This window comes from Pristiophorus japonicus, chromosome 9 (assembly GCF_044704955.1).
Source record: "Pristiophorus japonicus isolate sPriJap1 chromosome 9, sPriJap1.hap1, whole genome shotgun sequence".
NCBI lineage: Eukaryota > Metazoa > Chordata > Chondrichthyes > Pristiophoridae > Pristiophorus > Pristiophorus japonicus.
This window is the reverse complement of record NC_091985.1, coordinates 73,189,959-73,212,582: the sequence shown is the minus strand read 5'-3', so window position 1 is coordinate 73,212,582 and position 22,624 is coordinate 73,189,959. Positions and strand designations below refer to the sequence as shown.

The window sequence follows — 22,624 nt, the reverse complement described above, 5'->3', positions numbered from 1 at the left end:
GAAATAGCAGCGAACCTGGGGACTGGGAGAAATTTAGAACTCAGCAGAGGAGGACAAAGGGTTTGATTAGGGCAGGGAAAATGGAGTATGAGAAGAAGCTTGCAGGGAACATTAAGACGGATTGCAAAAGTTTCTATAGATATGTAAAGAGAAAAAGGTTAGTAAAGACAAACGTAGGTCCCCTGCAGTCAGAATCAGGGGAAGTCATAACGGGGAACAAAGAAATGGCGGACCAATTGAACAAGTACTTTGGTTCGGTATTCACGAAGGAGGACACAAACAACCTTCCGGTTATAAAAGGGGTCGGGGGGTCTAGCAAGGAGGAGGAACTGAGGGAAATCCTTATTAGCCGGGAAATTGTGTTGGGGAAATTGATGGGATTGAAGGCCGATAAATCCCCAGGGCCTGATGGACTGCATCCCAGAGTACTTAAGGAGGTGGCCTTGGAAATAGTGGATGCGTTGACAGTCATTTTCCAACATTCCATTGACTCTGGATCAGTTCCTATCGAGTGGAGGGTAGCCAATGTAACCCCACTTTTTAAAAAAGGAGGGAGAGAGAAAACAGGGAATTATAGACCGGTCAGCCTGACATTGGTAGTGGGTAAAATGATGGAATCAATTATTAAGGATGTCATAGCAGTGCATTTGGAAAGAGGTGACATGATAGGTCCAAGTCAGCATGGATTTGTGAAAGGGAAATCATGCTTGACAAATCTTCTGGAATTTTTTGAGGATGTTTCCAGTAGAGTGGACAAGGGAGAACCAGTTGATGTGGTATATTTGGACTTTCAGAAGGCATTCGACAAGGTCCCACACAAGAGATTGATGTGCAAAGTTAGAGCACATGGGATTGGGGGTAGTGTACTGACATGGATTGAGAACTGGTTGTCAGACAGGAAGCAAAGAGTAGGAGTAAATGGGTACTTTTCAGAATGGCAGGCAGTGACTAGTGGGGTACCGCAAGGTTCTGTGCTGGGGCCCCAGCTGTTTACACTGTACATTAATGATTTAGATGAGGGGATTAAATGCAGTATCTCCAAATTTGCGGATGACATTAAGTTGGGTGGCAGTGTGAGCTGCGAGGAGGATGCTGTGAGGCTGCAGAGCGACTTGGATAGGTTAGGTGAGTGGGCAAATGCATGGCAGATGAAGTATAATGTGGATAAATGTGAGGTTATCCACTTTGGTGGTAAAAACAGAGAGACAGACTATTATCTGAATGGTGACAGATTAGGAAAAGGGGAGGTGCAATGAGACCTGGGTGTCATGGTACATCAGTCATTGAAGGTTGGCATGCAGGTGCAGCAGGCGGTTAAGAAAGCAAATGGCATGTTGGCCTTCATAGGAAGGGGATTTGAGTACAGGGGCAGGGAGGTGTTGCTACAGTTGTACAGGGCATTGGTGAGGCCACACCTGGAGTATTGTGTACAGCTTTGGTCTCCTAACCTGAGGAAGGACATTCTTGCTATTGAGGGAGTGCAGCGAAGGTTCACCAGACTGATTCCCGGGATGGCGGGACTGACCTATCAAGAAAGACTGGATCAACTTGGCTTGTATTCACTGGAGTTCAGAAGAATGAGAGGAGACCTCATAGAAACATTTAAAATTCTGACGGGGTTAGACAGGTTAGATGCAGGAAGAATGTTCCCAATGTTGGGGAAGTCCAGAACCAGAGGTCACAGTCTAAGGATAAGGGGTAAGCCATTTAGGACCGAGATGCGGAGGAACTTCTTCACCCAGAGAGTGGTGAACCTGTGGAATTCTCTACCACCGAAAGTTGTTGAGGCCAATTCACTAAATATATTCAAAAAGGAGTTAGATGAGGTCCTTACTACTAGGGGGATCAAGGGGTATGGCGAGAAAGCAGGAATGGGGTACTGAAGTTGAATGTTCAGCCATGAACTCATTGAATGGCGATGCAGGCTAGAAGGGCCGAATGGCCTACTCCTGCACCTATTTTCTATGTTTCTATGTTTCTAAGTGCGCCATCAGAGTACGCACTGCTGATGTTCCCCCCGTCTGCGAAATTCCGGCATGAAAATCTTTCTCCTGCCGAGTGGTGCCAAAACCTGCTTTTTCCTGATGGTGCACTGAGGCAGTGACCTTCTGCAATGGTGGTGCGGCTCCCATTAAAGCGGAGGGCGCACTGCCACTGCCGCCATGTTTTATTTTCTGTCTGCCGACTGTCATGTCAGAATTATGGCCCTGTGTTTGGCTGGGCTGCCAATGGGCAGCCTGGCACCCCCTCTTGGGTGCCAGGCTACTGGCCCGGCCGAAACCCTCCTTGATTGCCCAGTGGACTGAACTTTAGAAATCGCGCAGGCTCTCCCCTTTAAGTGAATGGGAGAGCCGTGGTGACGCGTCGTCATGATGATGTCATCAGCGCTACGCTGATGACGGACACGGCGGCAGCTCCGCTCCACCCCAACATCCGCTCCTCTAGTGTACTCACCGCTCCACTTCTGCCCCATTATGAGCAACTTCCAATCCACTTGAAAAAAAAACAAAGAGCGGAATATCGCTCAAGAGGCCACCTCAACCACCGCAGCAATAAAAACAGTAGAAACGGGGTGCCATTTTAGGCGGGGTGCAATTTTGGTCCCAATGTATCTTGTTGTTGAGATAACAGTGACAAACCACAGGACCTTCACTCTCAACTCTGTACCAATCTCAGCCTAGGCTAGGTTTTGCAAACTCACTCAGCCTATCCTATGTCTTATTTTAGATGCAGTATTCTCCTAATTATGTGCTGTCCTATATTTACAATTGTAGGTGAATCCAATCACTGGAAATCTCTTGGTGGCTTATAAATCTAAGGTATTTGTGGAACAGCAGAATATAGTTTATTCCATGATTGAGGAAGCCAACTCAAGGAAGCCATTAAATCACCAGCAGGCAGTAAAGACCTTACAAGTTGAATAACTAAATTTGGTTATCCTACACAAAAAGGAACTTTTAAAATTATGTTGTTTTTCCTAGTTTCTCACTGGGATTATTGTGGCCAGAGACTGGTAAATACATTTCTGTAATACAATGTGATGCATCCTTTGGGTGATCAGGCTGAACCTCATTGCCTCACGGTTGTGACAGTAAGAATGGTAAATGAAGAATCATAGATGTAAAAAGGAAAAAAAACAACAAATATCTTTTGTCTTGCTTCTTCAACGTAAATAGCAGCAGTAGGCTCCAGTTAAAAATATTAATAGTAAGCTTAGATTGTCACACAACAGTGCCAGAGTCTGTTAAACCAGAAATCACACAAACATAAACTCCACAGCAGGCAGCAATTATACAAAGAGACAGGGATCCGTCTGGGCTGGATGCAAATCCCAAGTCCCAAAGGTGAAAGTACAGTGCGCTAACTCACAGCACCACACAATCCTACAACAGAATATATTTAATTTCCGATGGCCTGACAAAGCTGTTATGTCGTCCCTATTGTTTGCAGGGTTTTACAATGTAAACAGTTCTGTTGTAGATTGTATACAATGCTCTTAAAGGGCATACTAGTACATTGTCAGAATAACTTACCAATTTTGAACCAATAAGAACTTCTCAATCAAACCAATAACACAGCATTATATTGAGTTCTAGATTGCAACTACATGGGATTTGCATTGATTCCTATGTATTAACATGTCATATTAGAACTATCTGTAGAGCAGCCTAAGTATCATTACAGTTAAGTACATTACTAAACGTTGCAAGATATGTAAGCACCTGAAGGCCTGTTCAGTTGTATCACTTCAGCAACTTCTAGTAAAGTGACAATCTGAGCACTTTGTTTTTATGCATAATGAGCACGTGAGACTTTAGGGCTTTTGTTTTCTGGTATACAGGAATAACACAAAAAGCAAAATGAAAGATAATTACATTTTGTTCTATGAAATAAATTCTAAGAATATAAATTAAAAGCATTTGTCGGGAAATAAGTATACAGTTTTTTAGATACCTGTAAATGTATATCTGCTGGGACCTCCTGCATTGATGATCTCCTCTGGCCAAAAGCAAAGCTTTTTACTCGACTCTTCATTCAGTGCAGTAGGAGCCTCAAGCATTTCTGACCAGATGCAAATTTGAGTACTGGGGTTGAAATCACATCTGTTGCAATATGCTCCGGCTGTCTGGGATAGTCGGCAAACAGTACTAGTACCACAGTCTCTCTGTTGGGTTAGAAATTTTAAACATGTAAATACTGTATATATGGAAAGATATCAAATCCGAACAATACAAGGCGCTAACACGGCGCAATTGCCTTTTCACCCGGGGGTGGGTGGCGGTTGCGCCTGATGCAAAATTGCCCCCAAGATTTGGGGCGATTTGAAGTTAGAGCCGCGTCCCATGATTTTCGCCCCCGGGCCGGTGCACACCCGGCAATGACATCAACGGCGCATGTGTGCTGAGCCCTCACTGCCCAGCACCGATCCCTTTGCGCCCCCCGGGGGAAATTGCTCTGCGGGACACGAGGCCGGCTGGGGCTGATGTCCGCGCCTGTTTTGCGGGGCATTGACATCTGCCCGGGGTGCCCCTTAAAGAGGAGGCTGTGTGTGCCCCGAGCTGCCATTTCTTTTTGTCAGCCAACTCTTCCATCGGTGCGACAATGGCAGCCCTCGTCTCGACTGGGCCGCCATCATACAGACCGGCACTCCTCTTTGGGTGCCGGACTGCTTGCCCGATCGAGATTGTCCCTTGTGGCCCAGTGGAGGTCATCAAAGGGCCTGTAGAGTCTGCAACGGCTCTCCCCTTTAACTAAAGGGAAGGGGTGCTGTGGCGCATCAGTGCTACTTGGAGCATCCGCGTAGCGCTGACCTTTTCAGTGCGGTGCTGACACCTCAGGAACACCCCTGGAACAACGTGGAGCGCCTGAGCCAACGCTCCATCTTGTTTGAGGGGCGCAAAGGGCAATTCCACGTCGGGGGTGGGACTTACCGCCTGGGCGATAACTGTCGAGGCTTGGAAGGTTACCGACCCTGGATGGGTCAAGGGGCAATTTCGGCCCCTTGGTGTTTTCAATCAAATGACAATAGAGCTTTAGTGCAGAATAAGTTAGGAGAGTGCAAATATTGCACCTATATAACAGGGCTAATATATCAGTGTTGACTGTTACACTGAATACTAATTTAGCAGTGGGAAGGCCTGTGCCTAATCTTTTCAGGTGTTGGTCCCACTGCTACATTTGTGGGGTCCTTTTTTTAGGTGTTCCAAGAGGATGCCCAAAATAGGTATTAGGCCCCTTCAATCTGTAAATTAGCAGTAAAAACCTGCTGAAGGACCCCATCGAGAAATTAATCGCCGATGAGCAGGCCAGGTGTCTTATTCAGCGACTCCCGCAGCTGCCAACTCCAAGTAAGTTAAATGTTTTTTTTGTTAAAAAACCTGTCCTGTGGCACCAGAAGGAACAGATTGCTCCCCCATAAGAACATAACATAAGAACATAAGAATTAGGAACAGGAGTAGGCCATCTAGCCCCTCGAGCCTGCTCCGCCATTCAACAAGATCATGGCTGATCTGGCCATGGACTCAGTTCCACTTACCCGCCCGCTCCCCGTAACCCTTAATTCCCTTATTGGTTAAAATCCACAGGAGTCGCAATCGCCCCCTTCCCAGTAGCCCACTTCAATCTCCCCTCCTGGGACATAGCTGAGAGCTGCTGGCGGTGAGGCAGGTGGCCTGACATTAACGTCTTTGCACAAGCGTGTTTCCTGTGGAGATACATCCATCGAACCTTGGCTCTAGTGAACGCTGGTTTGGGCCCGAAAAAGGACCTAGACTAATTTCTAGGCCCTGGACTTTCAAAGTGATGTTTGTTGTTATCTAACACTACTTTCCAATTTATATTAACTATTAACTCTTCTTTCACTCTTTTCCATTCAGACATTGTTCTGCAATCTGGATCTTGGCCCTTCACTATGGCTTCTCAACAAAAAAGGACTGGATTTCACAAAGTAGACTGATTTGCAGGACTAATCCAATGTGCTTTCTTACTTTAAAAGCAGTAGAAACAGTAGCTTGGGGTGTTTTTTATTTTCTTAGTATAATTCTTTTCTTCCTCCCTTTTCTGCTAATTTGATCCCTTCCTATTTTCTGCTCTTGAACAGGAAGTGAGGCAGCAGGTTAGTTAGCATCAGGAAAGGAATAGTCACTTTCGGGTACAAGTCTTTATCAAAACTGTATCAATAGGGATGAAGAGTCGCATCAAAATGTTAGCCTGTTTTAGGTGTCGATTTGCCTCCATGCATTTCCAGTTCTTATCTAAAATATTTAACATTCCTATTCTGATCTCTGCTTAAACACAGAAATCAAATAGCGAATTCAAGAAATCAAATAGGGAATTCAGAAGAAACTTCTTTATCCAGAGAGTGGTGAGAATGTGGAACTCACTACCACAGGGAGTGGTTGAAGCGAATCATATGGTTGCATTTAAGGGGAGGCTCGATAAGCATTTGAGGGAAAAGGGAATAAAGGATTATGCTGATAGAGTTAGATGAGGAAAGACGGGAGGAGGACATGGACTGTTTGGGCTGAATGGCCTATTTATGTGTCGTATATCCTATGTAATCCTACCATATTCCACGTCTTTTGGTTTATGTTTGCCTAAAATTTACCTTTTGACTTAATAGTTCTGAGAATCTCTCAATTAGCTTGAAGTAAATGGAGACGAAAATCGGGAGAGGTGTTTGCAAATTACAAGTCACCAGGACCTCTGGCCGAGTTCCTCCATTGATTACTAAGATTCATTGGGGCTGAAATTGCCCCTCTGAGAAAGACCCGTTCGCGCCTCCAAGGGTTTTCGCATGGGTGCAACGGCCAGAGCGCCCCTCCCCCACCCCGGAATTGCCCCCGGGGTTCGGTGCGCAAAAAGGGCTTTGCGCCATGTATCGTGATCAGCAGCCCATCGGCATGCATACCATCTCCTTTGTGCCCCGCAGGGGAAATTGCCCCGGCGGTCGCGAGGTCGGATGAGAAGCTGTGGTGGCTGGGGCGCCCTAGCTGCCCTTAAAGGGGAAGTGGTAGCGCTACCGCCACCATCTTTTCTGTATCAGCCGACTTTTCTGTTGGCCCGACAATGGCAGCCGCAGGTGTGGCCATCAGCCAACATGCAGCCCGGCACCCCCTCTTAGGTGCCGGCCCGTTGGCCTAGCCGACACCTTCTCTGGTGCCCAGTGGGCGCCACTAAAGTGACTGCAGAGTTCGCAGCAGCCCTCCCCTTTAAAAGAAGGGGTGGGACGTTGTGACCTGTCAGCGTAATGTGGCGCTGACGTCATCAGCGTGGCATTGAGAGTCACACCCCGCTACCGCCCCGTTACTGCCTCACACATTTTTGTGCTCTAAGACCCCAATTCCACACCAGGCACTAAATTTTCTTTTAATTCAAATTATGCTCCCAAAACCGGTTGTGGAGCAATTTCACCCCCATACCATATTCAATACATCCTCTGACACTTGTGACATTCAGGAATCTGACCAAACACCTCTTGGGAATACTTAAGGGTGGGATTTTAACTAGCAACAATTTTCAGGTAGGCGGTGGGAGGAATGGGTTGGCTGTGCCCTGATTGCTACATGTGTACTGTCCATGACATCCTGCATTCATGGGAAGTCCTTTCATTTGGCTTGCTGGTATCCATTGGGAAACTGATACTGTTACTAGTCCTGGTAAAGAACGCATTAGTGAATTGTTTTCTGCATATACTGCAGGTTGACTGATGTGAAAAATATCATCCGTTGCAGTCTGGAAGAAACCTGAGGCAAAGCAGTTAAGACTGGTGGTGACTTTTCATTGCCAAGCAAAGCCTAGCCACATGGCCCAATGGGCCTTGTTGCAGGAGTCTGCATAGGTCTATGACCGCCTGTCTAGAATTGCACAGCCTCTTCATGCATTGCTCCTCAGATCATAACGAACTTACCATTATGTCATTTTAGCTCACAACTTTGATTTTGATTGTCTGCTCTACAAAATTCTTCTGACAAAATTATTCATTTCTGTATGGTCTGGAAATTCCAGTTTAATAACAGTGTGTCAGGATTATTATAAATGATTGACATGTTTAGCATTATTAAACCAATATAATATGTAGCATTTCAGCAAACCTCTCAGTACTGAACTAAAAGTAGCTTATAAATGCTTTATAATTCCGTGTAACATGTGTTATTGATTGGTAATAAGCACTGGTTATGAATATTTATAAGAATGCTGTGATCATATTTGGAGCCATCAGAAGGTGGCAAAACAACTTCACTTCATTTGTCAGCAGCCAATATATTATTATAAATAGTAAGATGTGATATTTATTTAAAGCAAAATCTGATACTTTGCATTCCATCAATATGGAATAATTGGTAGTAGGGATTGATTGCAAAAGTGAGGGGTTACATTGAGACTATAAATCCTGAGACTGAACAGAAAACTGAACACCATCTGAACCTTGAGACTAGATGAAATCATTTATTTCTGTTATAATTTGCACTGTGTGAAGCATATTTTTATTTATGTCACTAAGAATGTTAAAGTCTCCACCCATGGAGCAGTGTTGAAAACCAAATTAAATCGGGAAACTGAGGATATGTTTCATGGTGACAATGCTCTTCTTGCATTTGTGTTAATGGATAAAAAATACCTCTGCAAATCAGTAATAGTAATAAAGGAGTTGACAGAAGCTTTTTTGGGTTATAATTTGAGATGTTTTAAAAAATTCCCTTATGGATTTCTGTGGTGTGCTGACAGCTAAGATTTCTTGTTATAATGTTCAGAGAGGGGAAACTTAGAGGTGTTGGTACTGCAGGTTTAAAGCGATATGACGCCAGTAATGCAGTCCATGCTGCGGTGCTAAGATCGCTGCTCTGCACCAGGACCACTGTGTGTGCCTGTGCCTGAACGAGCTCCCCAATGTGAGGTCATCTCATTATAATATTGAAATGCTGCTCCCAATATATAACATGCTGGGAGTAGGCTGAATTCATAAGGACGGGATTTTGGGTGCTGGCAGCTTGTAAATGGCTGCTGGCACATACAGAGGGAAGGTTCAATTTGGAGAGGGGAAAACGAGCACAGAACCTAAAAAAAATGGTGTTTTGAGGTACATCTTCCACAAAGTACAGCTCAGCTAATAATGCTTCACCCTCTATGTTATAGCATAATGGTTAATGACCATCACATTACCAATCCCATAGTCATGGGTTGTGTCTATATTAGACACTAAAGTGAAATGGTGTAATTTTGCAATGATAAAACTGCATCTAAGTTAATGGGCCCAAGTTTCCACACGATAAAAAACGGGCGCCCCTCCGAGCTGGGAGCCCGTTTTTCACGCCTAAAACGGCGCCTAAAAAAAAAAAATCGCGATTCTGGAGCATTCTGCAGCTCCTTGTCTGCCTGGCGCAGCGCCCAGGGGGGCGGAGCCTACACTCGCGCCGATTTTGTAAGTGGGAGGGGGCGGGTACTATTTAAATGAGTTTTTTTCCTGCCGGCAACGCTGCGCGTGCGCATTGGAGCGTTCGCGCATGCTCAGTGTGAAAAAAACATTGGCACTCGGTCATTTTTGTAGTTCTTTGTAGCTGTTTAATTTTTGAACATTTTTTTAATAAAAGCACATTGCCATCAGCACATCAGCACTTGCAGCCTTCTCACTGTCTCCTTCCCACCCTCCCTCCCGCCGCGGGAAGAATGGGCGCCTCCTCTCCCCCCCGCGGGAAAGAACGGGCGCCTCCTCTCCCCCCCCCCTCCGCGGGAAGAACGGGCACCTCCTCTCCCCTCCCCCCCCCCCCGCGGGAAGAACGGGTGCCTCCTACCCCCCCCGTGAGAAGAACGGGCGCCCCCCCCCCGCAGGAAAGAACGGGCACCTCCTCTCCCCTCCCCCCCCCCCCCCGCGGGCAGAACGGGCGCCTCCCCCCCCTCCGTGGGAAAGAACGGGCGCCCCCCCCCCCGCGGGAAGAACAGGCGCCTCAGGCTGACTGCAGAATTCTCCGTGCCTGAAGCACTTTCACACAGGTAGGAAGATGGTTTATTTAATCTTTTCTTTGCTTATAAATGTTTATTCAGGTTGGATTTATTTGTATAATATTTGTATAAGTATAAATAAGGATTTATTGTAGAATTTAATGAGTTCCCTCCCCCCCACCTCGTTCTGGACGCCTAATTTTTAACCTGCGCCTGATTTTTTAATGTGTAGAACAGATTTTTTCAGTTCTACAAAAATCTTCACTTGCTCCATTCTACTTTAGTTTGGAGTACGTTTTCACTGTGGAAACTTTGAAATCAGGCGTCAGTGGCCGGACACGCCTCCTTTTGAAGAAAATATTCTGTTCCAAAGTAGAACTGTTCTACCTGACTAGAACTGCAGAAAAAAAAATGTGGAGAATTGTGATTTCTAAGATAGTCCGTTCTCCACCAGTTGCTCCTAAAAATCAGGTGCAAATCATGTGGAAACTTGGGCCCATTATATCTAGAAATGCCTCCACATAAGAGGAATAATAACCTAACCAGGAATTTATTTAAAATTTGTGATGAAGAGATAAGCCTTCAACAGTGGAACTAAATGTAATAGGAAGACATTTCTAAATGATTTACAACCAGTGTTTATTACAAATTAATAACGCATGTTACACGCATTATCAAACATTTATAACCCAGGATAGTTTTGTATTTACAGTTTTACTGAAATATTACTAATTAATTATTGCAGTGTAACACCTTTTTATTAAAGATATTTTCATTATTCATAAAATGTGACTTCAATCTTATTAAATAACTATACATTTTTTATAGTTAGAGCACTAAGGCTTTGTTAGGCATTAAGCACTACATGACAGCACACACTTAAAATTAAGTGATACCAATCTGCTTTTAAATAAAATACTTTATGCATCACTTTGTCACTTTTCTGTCGTCGTATTCCCATGTCTCATCTATTTTCACAAGAATGAAGCCAAGCAGCTCCAGTGGCTTGGTGGGTAAATGCATTGACTAGTGTAACTCTAAGAGATACTAACCATGTAACTCTATGCTGTGTTATGTGATTTCAGCTGATGCACTATAATTGGCTACAGCATCCTTGGGTTACAAAGATGAAAATTATCATCCTAAATTCCTGTTTCTGAATACTATGTGGTGACTGGATAATGCCCAAGTGTGGATGTGGGGTGAGGACAGGATGTGATGCCCATATTGTTAAATAGCCTGCCAACAGTCACTGTCTAGTTTCACACATGAAGCATGACCACTTGGATGAGGTGTTGTGTTTTAGCAGCATGACTGGAACTGGAAGCCAGCATGAGCCAGTGCATTTAGGATTGGGGAGAAGAAAGTAGGGTTGGGGCAAAATCCTTAATAAAAGGCAGTCATGATAAGCATAGAACACCAAACGTTTAAATTCAAGTTATCAGTAGGCACCACATAATATCAGGTTTAGAGGTGGTTCATAATTTTACCACCAAGATAAATAGAACAAACTGATGGGCCCAAATTTTCTCCAGGGAGGCAGGTTGGAGGGGTGGGGTTTCCGAGGTGGGCTGGAAACCTGGGAGTCCGGGTTTCTCGCAGGCCCTGCTGATTTTAATGACCAGGCCTGATTTTCATATGAGGCCTCAGATTCCCGCCCGCAGCCAACCAGATTGAGAGGCTGGTTGGCTGCAGGCGGGTAGGCCTACAGATGCGAGGGGTTAGGTCTGGGGGGAGGGATCGCGGAGGGAGGGGAGGGAAGTGGCAGATTGGAGATCTCGGGAGGGGTCGGCCGTGGAGGATTGGGGATCAGCGGAGTGGGGGAAAGAGAGGAATGGGGCCAGCTACCAGAGGATTGTGGCCGCCCTCAGCATCATCAGTGGGGTGGGAGGGGAGGCCTCAAAGTAGGGATCATAGGCCTGGGAAGGCGATCGGAGGCATCATGGTGGGGTCTCTGATTGTGAAGGGTGGGTACCTAGGGACCCTGGATCCAGGAGCTAGGTATAAAGCCAATTACCTCCTGAATGCAGCAATCCCTGCCTCGGTTTAACTGCCGGATTTTACGAATTGTGTGAAATCCACCCACATGCAGTTAAATTTAAAATAGAGGTTAAAAAAGGCTTCCATCCCATTTTTAACAATTTAATTGTCCCCACGCTCCAAACCCACCCATTTTTTTAGGGGAAAATTGTTCTTATTGGTGGAGATAGAGTTAATGCCATTTTATATACAAGAAAATAATGACTATATTCTCTCATTTTCATCTTTTTACATCATGAGGAAACAATTACTATGTTTTCTGTTTATATTGACATTTTAAATAGGTTCTTCATATATGTGTTGGTGATTTCAGTACAAGTAATGAACAGAGCAAATCTTCCTCCTTTTTATTTGGGAAATTAAGATAAGCAAATTAGCACTCTTTGTACTCTTGTGGAATTACAGAAAATTACGAACTGTTCCTTAGTTTAACGGAATTGATAAATGAGTTATAAAAACAAAAGGTTTCAAGGGAGGTTTATTGCTCATTTTACTGTAGATTAAATAACTAGGAGACTGGGCTATTTTGATAAATAATGTTGATTTTCCCCCAAACCTCTGCAATCACAGTCAGAAAAGTGTTTATATCTAGAATCACAGACAGATGAGTGTTTTTATCTACCAGCCAAGGCAAATAATGCATATCTGTCTATGCAAAAAGGTTTAAACCTTGAACTGTTTATATTGATTACAAGTGTGAAATAACAGTGAGTTTAGCATGTATGAATGACAAAGCAAAGTAAATATATTACCTTTCCATCTGAAGTCCTGTCAGCGCAGACCTGTTTTGAGGGATTATAACCAACCCCATTACAACATTGCTCATTGCTGGATATAAATTCAGTACCACAGCATTTGACTTGGGCTCCATCAATGATATGGGATTTCTTTGACCCATCGGGTCCAGAGCAGCAAAGGGTAATCGATGCATTCACCAGGTCCTGCCCACAACAGACCAGCCCTAGCACAATGGAAAACAGCACATTTTATATTTTTAATCACCTTTGGTATAGCAATGCCACTCTAATTATTATCAAGCTTGTTCCAGTATGATAAATTGCTAATTGCTTAATACCCTAATCAGTGTTCATTCTTTGCACAGATAAACTATGACAGCACCATTAATTTAAATAGCAATTTCACTTAACAGCCAGAACTACACACCAGATTTTATGCAACATTTCAGCAACTGCATCCATCACTGCAGCATTCTGACATAAAGATGTCTGACGTGTGCTAACTCACTTAGAGAGAGCAGATGTTGCAGAGTGTGGTTTGGTAGTTATTCCCAGAGTGCATCACTTCAGCCTGAATGAATAGCACATATGCAGCTAGGCATATTTTTCTAAAATAGCCTTGAATACCTATTGAACTTTGACTTTTGTCAAGTGCATCATTTGACTTCTGTAGTTTGACATCATAACCTTTTCCTTCAAATTTTCAAAATGAATATTCATCCTTTTTTGACTTGTGATTTTATGGAAATAAAACATGATCTTGATTAAACAAACATAAAATATACAAAATTATGAATAATTTTCTGTAAATGGCATCTGCTTTACAATATAGTCATTTTTGTAGTCCAGCTTATTAAATATACATCAACCTTGTTCAACAGAAGTACATTATACCTACGTAGGAATTAATCTGTGTACTGATACACGATAATCCATATATAATCTGACATGTTATGTAGTAGTGTCACTAATGTGTATGACTTTAACAAGATATTTCTCATTTCTTAAATTAAATAGCCACTGCATTTGAGGCAATTTTAATATTTATGTATCCCAGAATTGCTAACTTTTTCTTTTATCTTTGTTTATTCATCAAAAACAAGACGGTTTCAGTACCTTTGGTAGAACTGGATTTTTAGCTTAGTGCAAGTATGTAATTGTACTTAACTGGCTGCAGCAGTTTATTAAATTGTTTTGTCCTTATGGTACACTGCAGTTGCAGTGTCTGATACTGGGCCGGATCTTGTTGGAAAAATAATGGTGTGTCAACAATGCACGCAGTTATTAATGTGCAAATCGGCCAGTAAGTTCAGGGGATTAGAGATACGCTGTGAGTTGCGAATCTCTAGAGTTTGCTGGTCAATTTACGCTGCTCTGCCGTTTGTTTTGTATAAACAGCATCTCACCCATAGCCTCCCCGTTATTTTTAAGAATTTGCTGGATTTGCACATTAATTGTCCATTAAACTTGCCGCAGAAAGTTACGTCTGGTAATTAACAGATTAAGTACTTTTTAACAATGTGATAAATGTTAATGCATTGCCAATCATCCTCTCTGGTGCAGAAATTGAACAATTTAAACCGTGAAGTCTCATTCCTTCAGGTGGTAAATAGATTTTTTAAATGTCAAATTTTAAATTTTTAAATTTTTTTCTTACTTTTCCTTTCTGTCTTTTTTCATTAGTGCTCTCTTTTTTCTGTGGCTTATAAATAAAGTTGGATTTTGAGGGCCAATTCCGCTATCATCAGAAAAATGACCCCAGGATTGCTGTGCACACCAGTTGGGTGTGGAACTAAACACGGCAGATATGCCCCTCGCTGGGGAGCAGCAGGCTGCTAAAATACTTACTCCTTCCACTGGGGTAGGCCTCAGAAGGAGCACAAAATTAGGTATTTGATGACATGCATTGTGCATTTTCACAAGGGAAAACACTGAAGCATATATATAGGGCACTTGATTAGAGAAATTAACTAGTTGCAACTTTTTCAAAAGTACCATGTAGATTTTTTGTCAGAAGAGACTTATTAATGTTGCATGTGGTGGGATAAGGGCAGGGCTGTTAGCAGAAGCATTGGTTGTTCATGGGACCAAGAACAAGTGACGAAGACCACAGCAGTGTTTGTGCAGGGGTATATTTACAGATTTTAATAGAAGATCCTGTCAATAAAGAGTTGATGCACCACTCTTCCTGGCTGCAAATCAGCTTCCTCTTTTGGGTTTTCTGGCTGAAAGATTTCTCAGCCGTGAAAGTTGACCTGTTTGCGCTGTTTCTGTTAAGGCCAATTTGGATGAAAAAATGGCCTTGCTTCCGCCTGCTGCCAGCACAGAATGCGGCAGCTGCCATTTTGGGCAGGTTGGCAGCACTGCCGTTGTCTGTGCTCGCTCCAGATATGGAGATGAGCGTCAATTGGCATGCAACGCTGAATTGATGCAGAATCTGGTATTTTGGATGTTGTTGCTCATTTTAACATCCTCTCCAAAGCACGCATGGCAAAACATGCATGCAGCAGTACCATGGAGACCCTAACAGTGTTTCTTAAAGAGCAAATTTCAGGTAAGCTTAGATTTTTGCTTTTATACTGGTTTCTTTACATTCTGTTAGAGTAGTGGTTTGGTATAATACATTTAAAACGGGGTTAAAGTGTGAAGGGAGTGCATGGAGAGCTGTTGGACATTTGCAAGGCTTTGGCTCTTAAAGGAAGGCCTCGGAGAACACCACTTGCTCCCAGTCCTGCGGGCTCTAGTTGCAGGCGCCCTTGGGCTACAGTGTGACATGGAAATGGAGCAAAGGCAGCAAAGGTGGAGGGGGAGGAAGAGGAAGAAGCAGAAGTGGAGGATGCAGAAGGAAGGAGGCACCTCAAACAGCCTCCTTCTGGACAAGATATCCGGGATCAAATCATCTGTCTGCGGTACCAGTGACCACAACCCCAATTCCCCTTTCAACATTTGTCTCATACCTTACTTTCCCTCTGTTACTGAGCATCACAATAAAGCTAGCCTCGCTCGAACTACATGAACTCCAGCCTCCTGCTGAGTGCACAGTCTGTCAGCAGCATGTTCAGTGCTAGGCTATGTGCTGCAATCATTATAATTAGCAGTATGAGGTTGACGTGCTGCCTGTGCTCCTTGTTTGGGCGCAGGCATATCTCGCATCGCCCGCCCACACCCATGCCCGTTTTTTCACGTTGTACAATTTCTAGGCCCTAATCTCTGTACTGCAAAATTATGCAAGACACAGCAGACACTGATACTTTTCAACATCTTCTCAGGACTATTGAGCAGTATTTCACCAGATCTGGCCACAGAGCAGAATCTCCATTTGACAATGTCAGTTGCATGTTCCACCAGAATTTGGGTAGAGATATAAGACTCATTGTATTTCCTTTCGGTTTCTGTTTAAGGGTTCCTCACTGGTATTAATAGCCAGGGTTCCACTTGATAGCCCTGGTTCCCTATCCAGTCAGCTGTCCAGTCTGCCTGATGCATGAACTTGTGCTGGCACTGTAATCTACACCGAAATGAAGGCATTGTCGCTGCTGCTGGGGTACTATGTATTCATCTGTAATATTGGCCCACATTTTGCAAAGATAATAATGGTGAAGCTAACAGCACTCACCGTTATATGTAATAAATCAGACAGCAACTTCTGGCGTCTATACATGCGCAGTTAAAAATGGAAATCCGGAATTGCGGTCAGAGATATCTGTTCCTCCAATGTAACAGTTCTCACCGATAGACTCGGCATTGAAATCAATGCAATGGCGTGGACTTGGGATACATAGAAACATAGAAACATAGAAAATAGGTGCAGGAGTAGGCCATTCAGCCCTTCTAGCCTGCACCGCCATTCAATGAGTTCATGGCTGAACATGAAACTTCAGTACCCCCTTCCTGCTTTCTCGCCATACCCCTTGATCCCCCGAGTAGTAAGGACTTCATCTAACTCCCTTTTGAATATATTTAGTGAATTGGCCTCAACTACTTTCTGTGGTAGAGAATCCACAGGTTCACCACTCTCTGGGTGAAGAAGTTTCTCCTCATCTCGGTCCTAAATGGCTTACCCCTTATCCTTAGACTGTGACCCCTGGTTCTGGACTTCCCCAACATTGGGAACATTCTTCCTGCATCTAACCTGTCTAAACCCATCAGAATTTTAAACGTTTCTATGAGGTCCCCTCTCATTCTTCTGAACTCCAGTGAATACAAGCCCAGTTGATCCAGTCTTTCTTGATAGGTCAGTCCCACCATCCCGGGAATCAGTCTGGTGAATCTTCGCTGCACTCCCTCAATAGCAAGAATGTCCTTCCTCAAGTTAGGAGACCAAAACTGGACACAATACTCCAGGTGTGGCCTCACCAAGGCCCTGTACAACTGTAGCAACACCTCCCTGCCCCTGTACTCAAATCCCCTCGCTATGAAGGCCAACATGCCATTTGCTTTCTTAACCGCCTGCTGTACCTGCATGCCAACCTTCAATGACTGATGTACCATAACACCCAGGTCTCGTTGCACCTTCCCGTTTCCTAATCTGTCACCATTCAGATAATAGTCTGTCTCTCTGTTTTTACCACCAAAGTGGATAACCTCACATTTATCCACATTATACTTCATCTGCCATGCATTTGCCCACTCACCTAACCTATCCAAGTCACTCTGCAGCCTCATAGCATCCTCCTCGCAGCTCACACTGCCACCCAACTTAGTGTCATCCGCAAATTTGGAGATACTACATTTAATCCCCTCGTCTAAATCATTAATGTACAATGTAAACAGCTGGGGCCCCAGCACAGAACCTTGCGGTACCCCACTAGTCACTGCCTGAAAAGTACCCATTTACTCCTACTCTTTCCTTCCTGTCTGACAACCAGTTCTCAATCCACGTCAGCACACTACCCCCAATCCCATGTGCTTTAACTTTGCACATTAATCTCTTGTGTGGGACCTTGTCGAAAGCCTTCTGAAAGTCCAAATATACCACATCAACTGGTTCTCCCTTCTCCACTTTACTGGAAACATCCTCCAAAAATTCCAGAAGATTTGTCAAGCATGATTTCCCTTTCACAAATCCATGCTGACTTGGACCTATCATGTCACCATTTTCCAAATGCGCTGCTATGACATCCTTAATAATTGATTCCATCATTTTACCCACTACTGAGGTCAGGCTGACCGGTCTATAATTCCCTGTTTTCTCTCTCCCTCCTTTTTTAAAAAGTGGGGTTACATTGGCTACCCTCCACTCGATAGGAACTGATCCAGAGTCAATGGAATGTTGGAAAATGACTGTCAATGCATCCACTATTTCCAAGGCCACCTCCTTAAATACTCTGGGATGCAGTCCATCAGGCCCTGGGGATTTATCGGCCTTCAATCACATCAATTTCCCCAACACAATTTCCCGACTAATAAAGATTTCCCTCAGTTCCTCCTCCTTACTAGACCCTCTGACCCCTTTTATATCCGGAAGGTTGTTTGTGTCCTCCTTAGTGAATACCGAACCAAAGTACTTGTTCAATTGGTCTGCCATTTCTTTGTTCCCCGTTATGACTTCCCCTGATTCTGACTGCAGGGGACCTACGTTTGTCTTTACTAACCTTTTTCTCTTTACATACCTATAGAAACTTTTGCAATCCGCCTTAATGTTCCCTGCAAGCTTCTTCTCGTACTCCATTTTCCCTGCCCTAATCAAACCCTTTGTCCTCCTCTGCTGAGTTCTAAATTTCTCCCAGTCCCCGGGTTCGCTGCTATTTCTGGCCAATTTGTATGCCACTTCCTTGGCTTTAATACTATCCCTGATTTCCCTAGATAGCCACGGTTGAGCCACCTTCCCTTTTTTATTTTTACGCCAGACAGGAATGTACAATTGTTGTAATTCATCCATGCGGTCCCTAAATGTCTGCCATTGCCCATCCACAGTCAACCCCTTAAGTATCATTCACCAATCTATCCTAGCCAATTCACGCCTCATACCTTCAAAGTTACCCTTCTTTAAGTTCTGGACCATGGTCTCTGAATTAACTGTTTCATTCTCCATCCTAATGCAGAATTCCACCATATTATGGTCACTCTTCCCCACTAAAGGTGTGTGTCAGCCATGGCTCAGTTGGTAGCCCCCTCGCCACTGAATCAGAAGTTTGTGGGTTCAAACGAGCACAAAAATCTAGGCTGATGCTGCAGTACTGTCAGAGGTGCCACCTTTTAGATAAGATGTTAAACCGAGGCTCCGTCTGCTCTCTCAGGTGGATGTTAAAGATCCCACGGCACTATTTGAAAGAAGAGCAGGGGAATTACCCCAGTGTCCTGGCCAATATTTATCCCTCAATCAACATAACAAAAACTAATTATTTGGCCACTGTCACATTGCTGTTTGTGGGAGCATGCTGTGCGCAAATTGGCTGCTGCGTTTTCTACATTACAACAGTGACTACACTTCAAAAAGTAGTGCATTGGCTGTAAAGCGCTTTGGGGCATCTGGTGATCGTGAATAGTGCTATATAAATGCAAGTCTTTCTTTTCCTTAAAGATGCCAGAAAAAGTTAGGGCTGGTGATTTCAGGTATTAATAAATTTCTAATGGCCCGGAGGTCTGAGAGCTTGGGAGGTCAGGACGTCTGAGAGTTTGGGAGGTCAGGAGGTCCGAGAGTTCGGGAGGTCAGGAGGTCCGAGGGTTCGGGAGGTCAGGAGGTCCGAGAGTTTGGGAGGTCAGGAGGTCCAAGTGTTTGGGAGGTCAGGAGGTCCGAGAACTTGGGAGGTCAGGAGGTCCGAGAGTTTGGGAGGTCAGGAGGTCTGAGAGTTTGGGAGGTCAGGAGGTCCGAGAGTTCGGGAGGTCAGGAGGTCCGAGAGTTCGGGAGGTCAGGAGGTCCGAGAGTTCGGGAGGTCAGGAGGTCCGAGAGTTCGGGAGGTCAGGAGGTCCGAAAGTGAATAGTGACAGTGTCATGACTTCTGGATTTCATCAAGTCCAGTGTTATCACCTGCCACACACACACCGAGCTTTCCGAGAAATCAACCAGGTCTAGGTGGAAGAGGGAGAATGTGGTGCGGGCGGGATTGGAAGAACGTAATCCACGTCTAATAGAGGGGAGAGAATGTGATCCATTTTCCAATCTGGTTCATGTTCTCGCTCTCATCACTCCCTTTAGACCTGGAACACATTCTTTCCTCATCCCCACTGTGCTCTCTGTGCTCTTTATCCCCCCTTCAAGTTCCTGACCATCTCTCTCCCGAGTTTCCGACCTCTCTCTCTTCTCACTCTCTCTCTCCCTCTCCGATCCTCTCTCCTCCCTTTCTCTCTCCCCACTCTTACTCCCCCTCCGATCCCCTCTCTCTCTCTCTCTCCCTCTCCGATTCCCTCTCTCTTCTCTGACTCTCTCTCACCCCTTCGAGCTCCTCTCTCCCTCTCTCTCTCACCCTCTGATTCTCTCTCTCTTCCCTGCTGATTCCCTCTCAGTCTCCCCCATCTGATCCATTCTCTCTTCCCCTCCGCTCCTCTCTCTCTCCTACATAGAAACATAGAAACATAGAAAATAGGTGCAGGAGTAGGCCATTCGGCCCTTCTAGCCTGCACCGCCATTCAATGAGTTCATGGCTGAACATTCAACTTCAGTACCCCATTCCTGCTTTCTCGCCATACCCCTTGATCCCCCTAGCAGTAAGGACCTCATCTAACTCCTTTTTGAATATATTTAGTGAATTGGCCTCAACTACTTTCTGTGGTAGAGAATTCCACAGGTTCACCACTCTCTGGGTGAAGAAGTTCCTCCGCATCTCGGTCCTAAATGGCTTACCCCTTATCCTTAGACTGTGACCCCTGGTTCTGGACTTCCCCAACATTGGGAACATTCTTCCTGCATCTAACCTGTCTAACCCCGTCAGAATTCTCTCCACCTGTCTCTCTCTCTCTCCCCCTCGCTCGCCCCTTCTCTCCCCTTCAAACCTCTCTTTCCCCCTCTGAAACCTCTCTCTAATCCCCCCTCCGATCCCCCACCCACTCTCCCCCCGCAATCCTCTGTCTTCCTTTCGATCCCTTCTTTCTCCCACCTCCGATCCCCTTTCTCTCTCTCTCCCCCCCCCCAATCTTCTCTCTCTCCCCCTCCAATTCCATCTCTCTCCCCCTCTGAGACCTCTCTCTAATCCCCCCTCTCATCCCTCCTCTCTCTCTCCCTCCCAATCCTCTCCCTCCCCCCTCCGATCCCTTCTCTCTGCCCCCTCTGATCCCCTTTCTTTCTCTCCACCTCTGATTCCCCCTTTCTCCACATTCACTCTCTTTCTCCCTCTCTCCTCTCCCTTCTCTGATCCCTCTCTCTCTCCCTCCAATCCCCTCTCTCTCTCCCTCCTCTCTCCACCCAGTCTCTCTCTCTCTCCCTCCTCTCTCCACCCAGTCTCTCTCCCTCCTCTCTCCACCTGTCTCTCTCTCTCTCCCCCTCGCTCGCCCCTTCTCTCCCCTTCAAACCTCTCTTTCCCCCTCTGAAACCTCTCTCTAATCCCCCCTCCGATCCTCCACCCACTCTCCCCCCGCAATCCTCTCTGTCTTCCTTTCGATCCCTTCTTTCTCCCACCTCCGATCCCCTTTCTCTCTCTCTCCCCCCCCCAATCTTCTCTCTCTCCCCCTCCGATTCCACCTCTCTCCCCCCTCCAATCCTATCTCTCATCTCCCCCTCTGATTTTCCCTCTCTCTCCCCTATTGCTCTCTTTCTCCCTCTCTCCTCTCCCTCATCCGATCCCTCTCTTTCTCGCCCTCCAATCCCCGCTCTCTCCCCCCAGTCTCTCTCTCCCTTCTCTCTTCTCCAGTCTCTCTCTCTCCCCCTCTCTGATCCCCTCTCTCCCCCCTTCAAACCTTTCTCTCTCTCCCCCTCCAATTCCTTCTCCCTATCCCCTTTCGATCCTCTCTTCTCCACCTGCCACCAACGGATCCAGTTCTCCTCATGGAGCTGAGGAGAGCGTGGCCTCCAACAGGCCACAACAGTGGGGTACTGCGCATGCCCAGCCTTGGTAAACAGAAGGGTGCCAAGGTAATTGTGTAATCACAGCGCTTTCTTAAACCCATCTGTCTTTCCTAATCTTTATTTTGCTTTCTGCAGATGATTTTGATCTAAGAACATAAGAACATAACAAATAGGAGAAGGAGTAGGCCATTCGGCCCCTTGACCCTGCTCCGCCATTCGATAAGATCATGGCTGATCTTCTACCTCAACTCCAATTTCTTGCACTATCCCCATATCCCATGATTCACTTAATCTCTAAAAATCTATCGATCTCTGTCTTGAATATACTCAATGACTGAGCCTCCACAGCCGTCTGGGGTAGAGAATTCCAAAGATTCAGCACCCTCTGAGTGAAGACATTTCTGCTCGTCTCAGTCCTAAATGGCTGACCCCTTATTCTGAGACTGTGACCCTTGGTTCTAGACTCCCCAGCCAGGGGAAACATCCTTCCTGTATCTACCCTGTCAAGCCCTGTAAAAATGTTGTATGTTTCAATTAGATCACCTCTCATTCTTCTAAACTCTGGAGAATATAGGCTGAGTCTACTCAACCTCTCCTCATAGGGCAATCCCCCCATCCCAGGAATCAGTCTGGTGAACTTTTGTTGCACTCCCTCTATGGCAAGTATATCCATCGTAGGTAAGGAGACCAAAGCTGTGCACAATACTCTAGGTGTGGTTTCACCAGGGCCCTATATACAGCAGACACCTCAAAACGCTGGAGAAATACCACGAGCGCTGCCTCCACAAGATCCTGCAAATCCATTGGCAGGATAGACTCACCAACATCAATGTTCTCGCTCAGGCCAACACCGAGTATCGGTGCATCTAAGTATTGACCAAGCTCGATCAGCTTCGTTGAGTGGGCCACATCGTCCGCATGCCTGACATGAGACTCCCAAAGCAAGCACTCAATGTGGAGCTTCGAC

At 45.3% G+C, this 22,624-nt stretch overlaps 1 protein-coding gene across 1 annotated transcript in view; it reads right to left on the bottom strand.

Annotated features, from left to right (window-relative positions):
* Nucleotides 1–7,949: 7,949 nt before the first annotated feature.
* The window catches only part of ush2a (Usher syndrome 2A (autosomal recessive, mild)), a 1,282,968-nt gene continuing 1,268,293 nt past the window's right edge, over nucleotides 7,950–22,624 (bottom strand). Inside the window, exons 51-52 of the mRNA XM_070889457.1 lie at nucleotides 12,732–12,940; nucleotides 7,950–7,994 (exon numbers count right to left, since the gene is read on the bottom strand). Coding sequence (XP_070745558.1) covers nucleotides 7,980–7,994; nucleotides 12,732–12,940 — 224 coding nt within the window. The 3' untranslated portion in view covers nucleotides 7,950–7,979. The remainder of the gene's footprint in view (nucleotides 7,995–12,731; nucleotides 12,941–22,624) is intronic.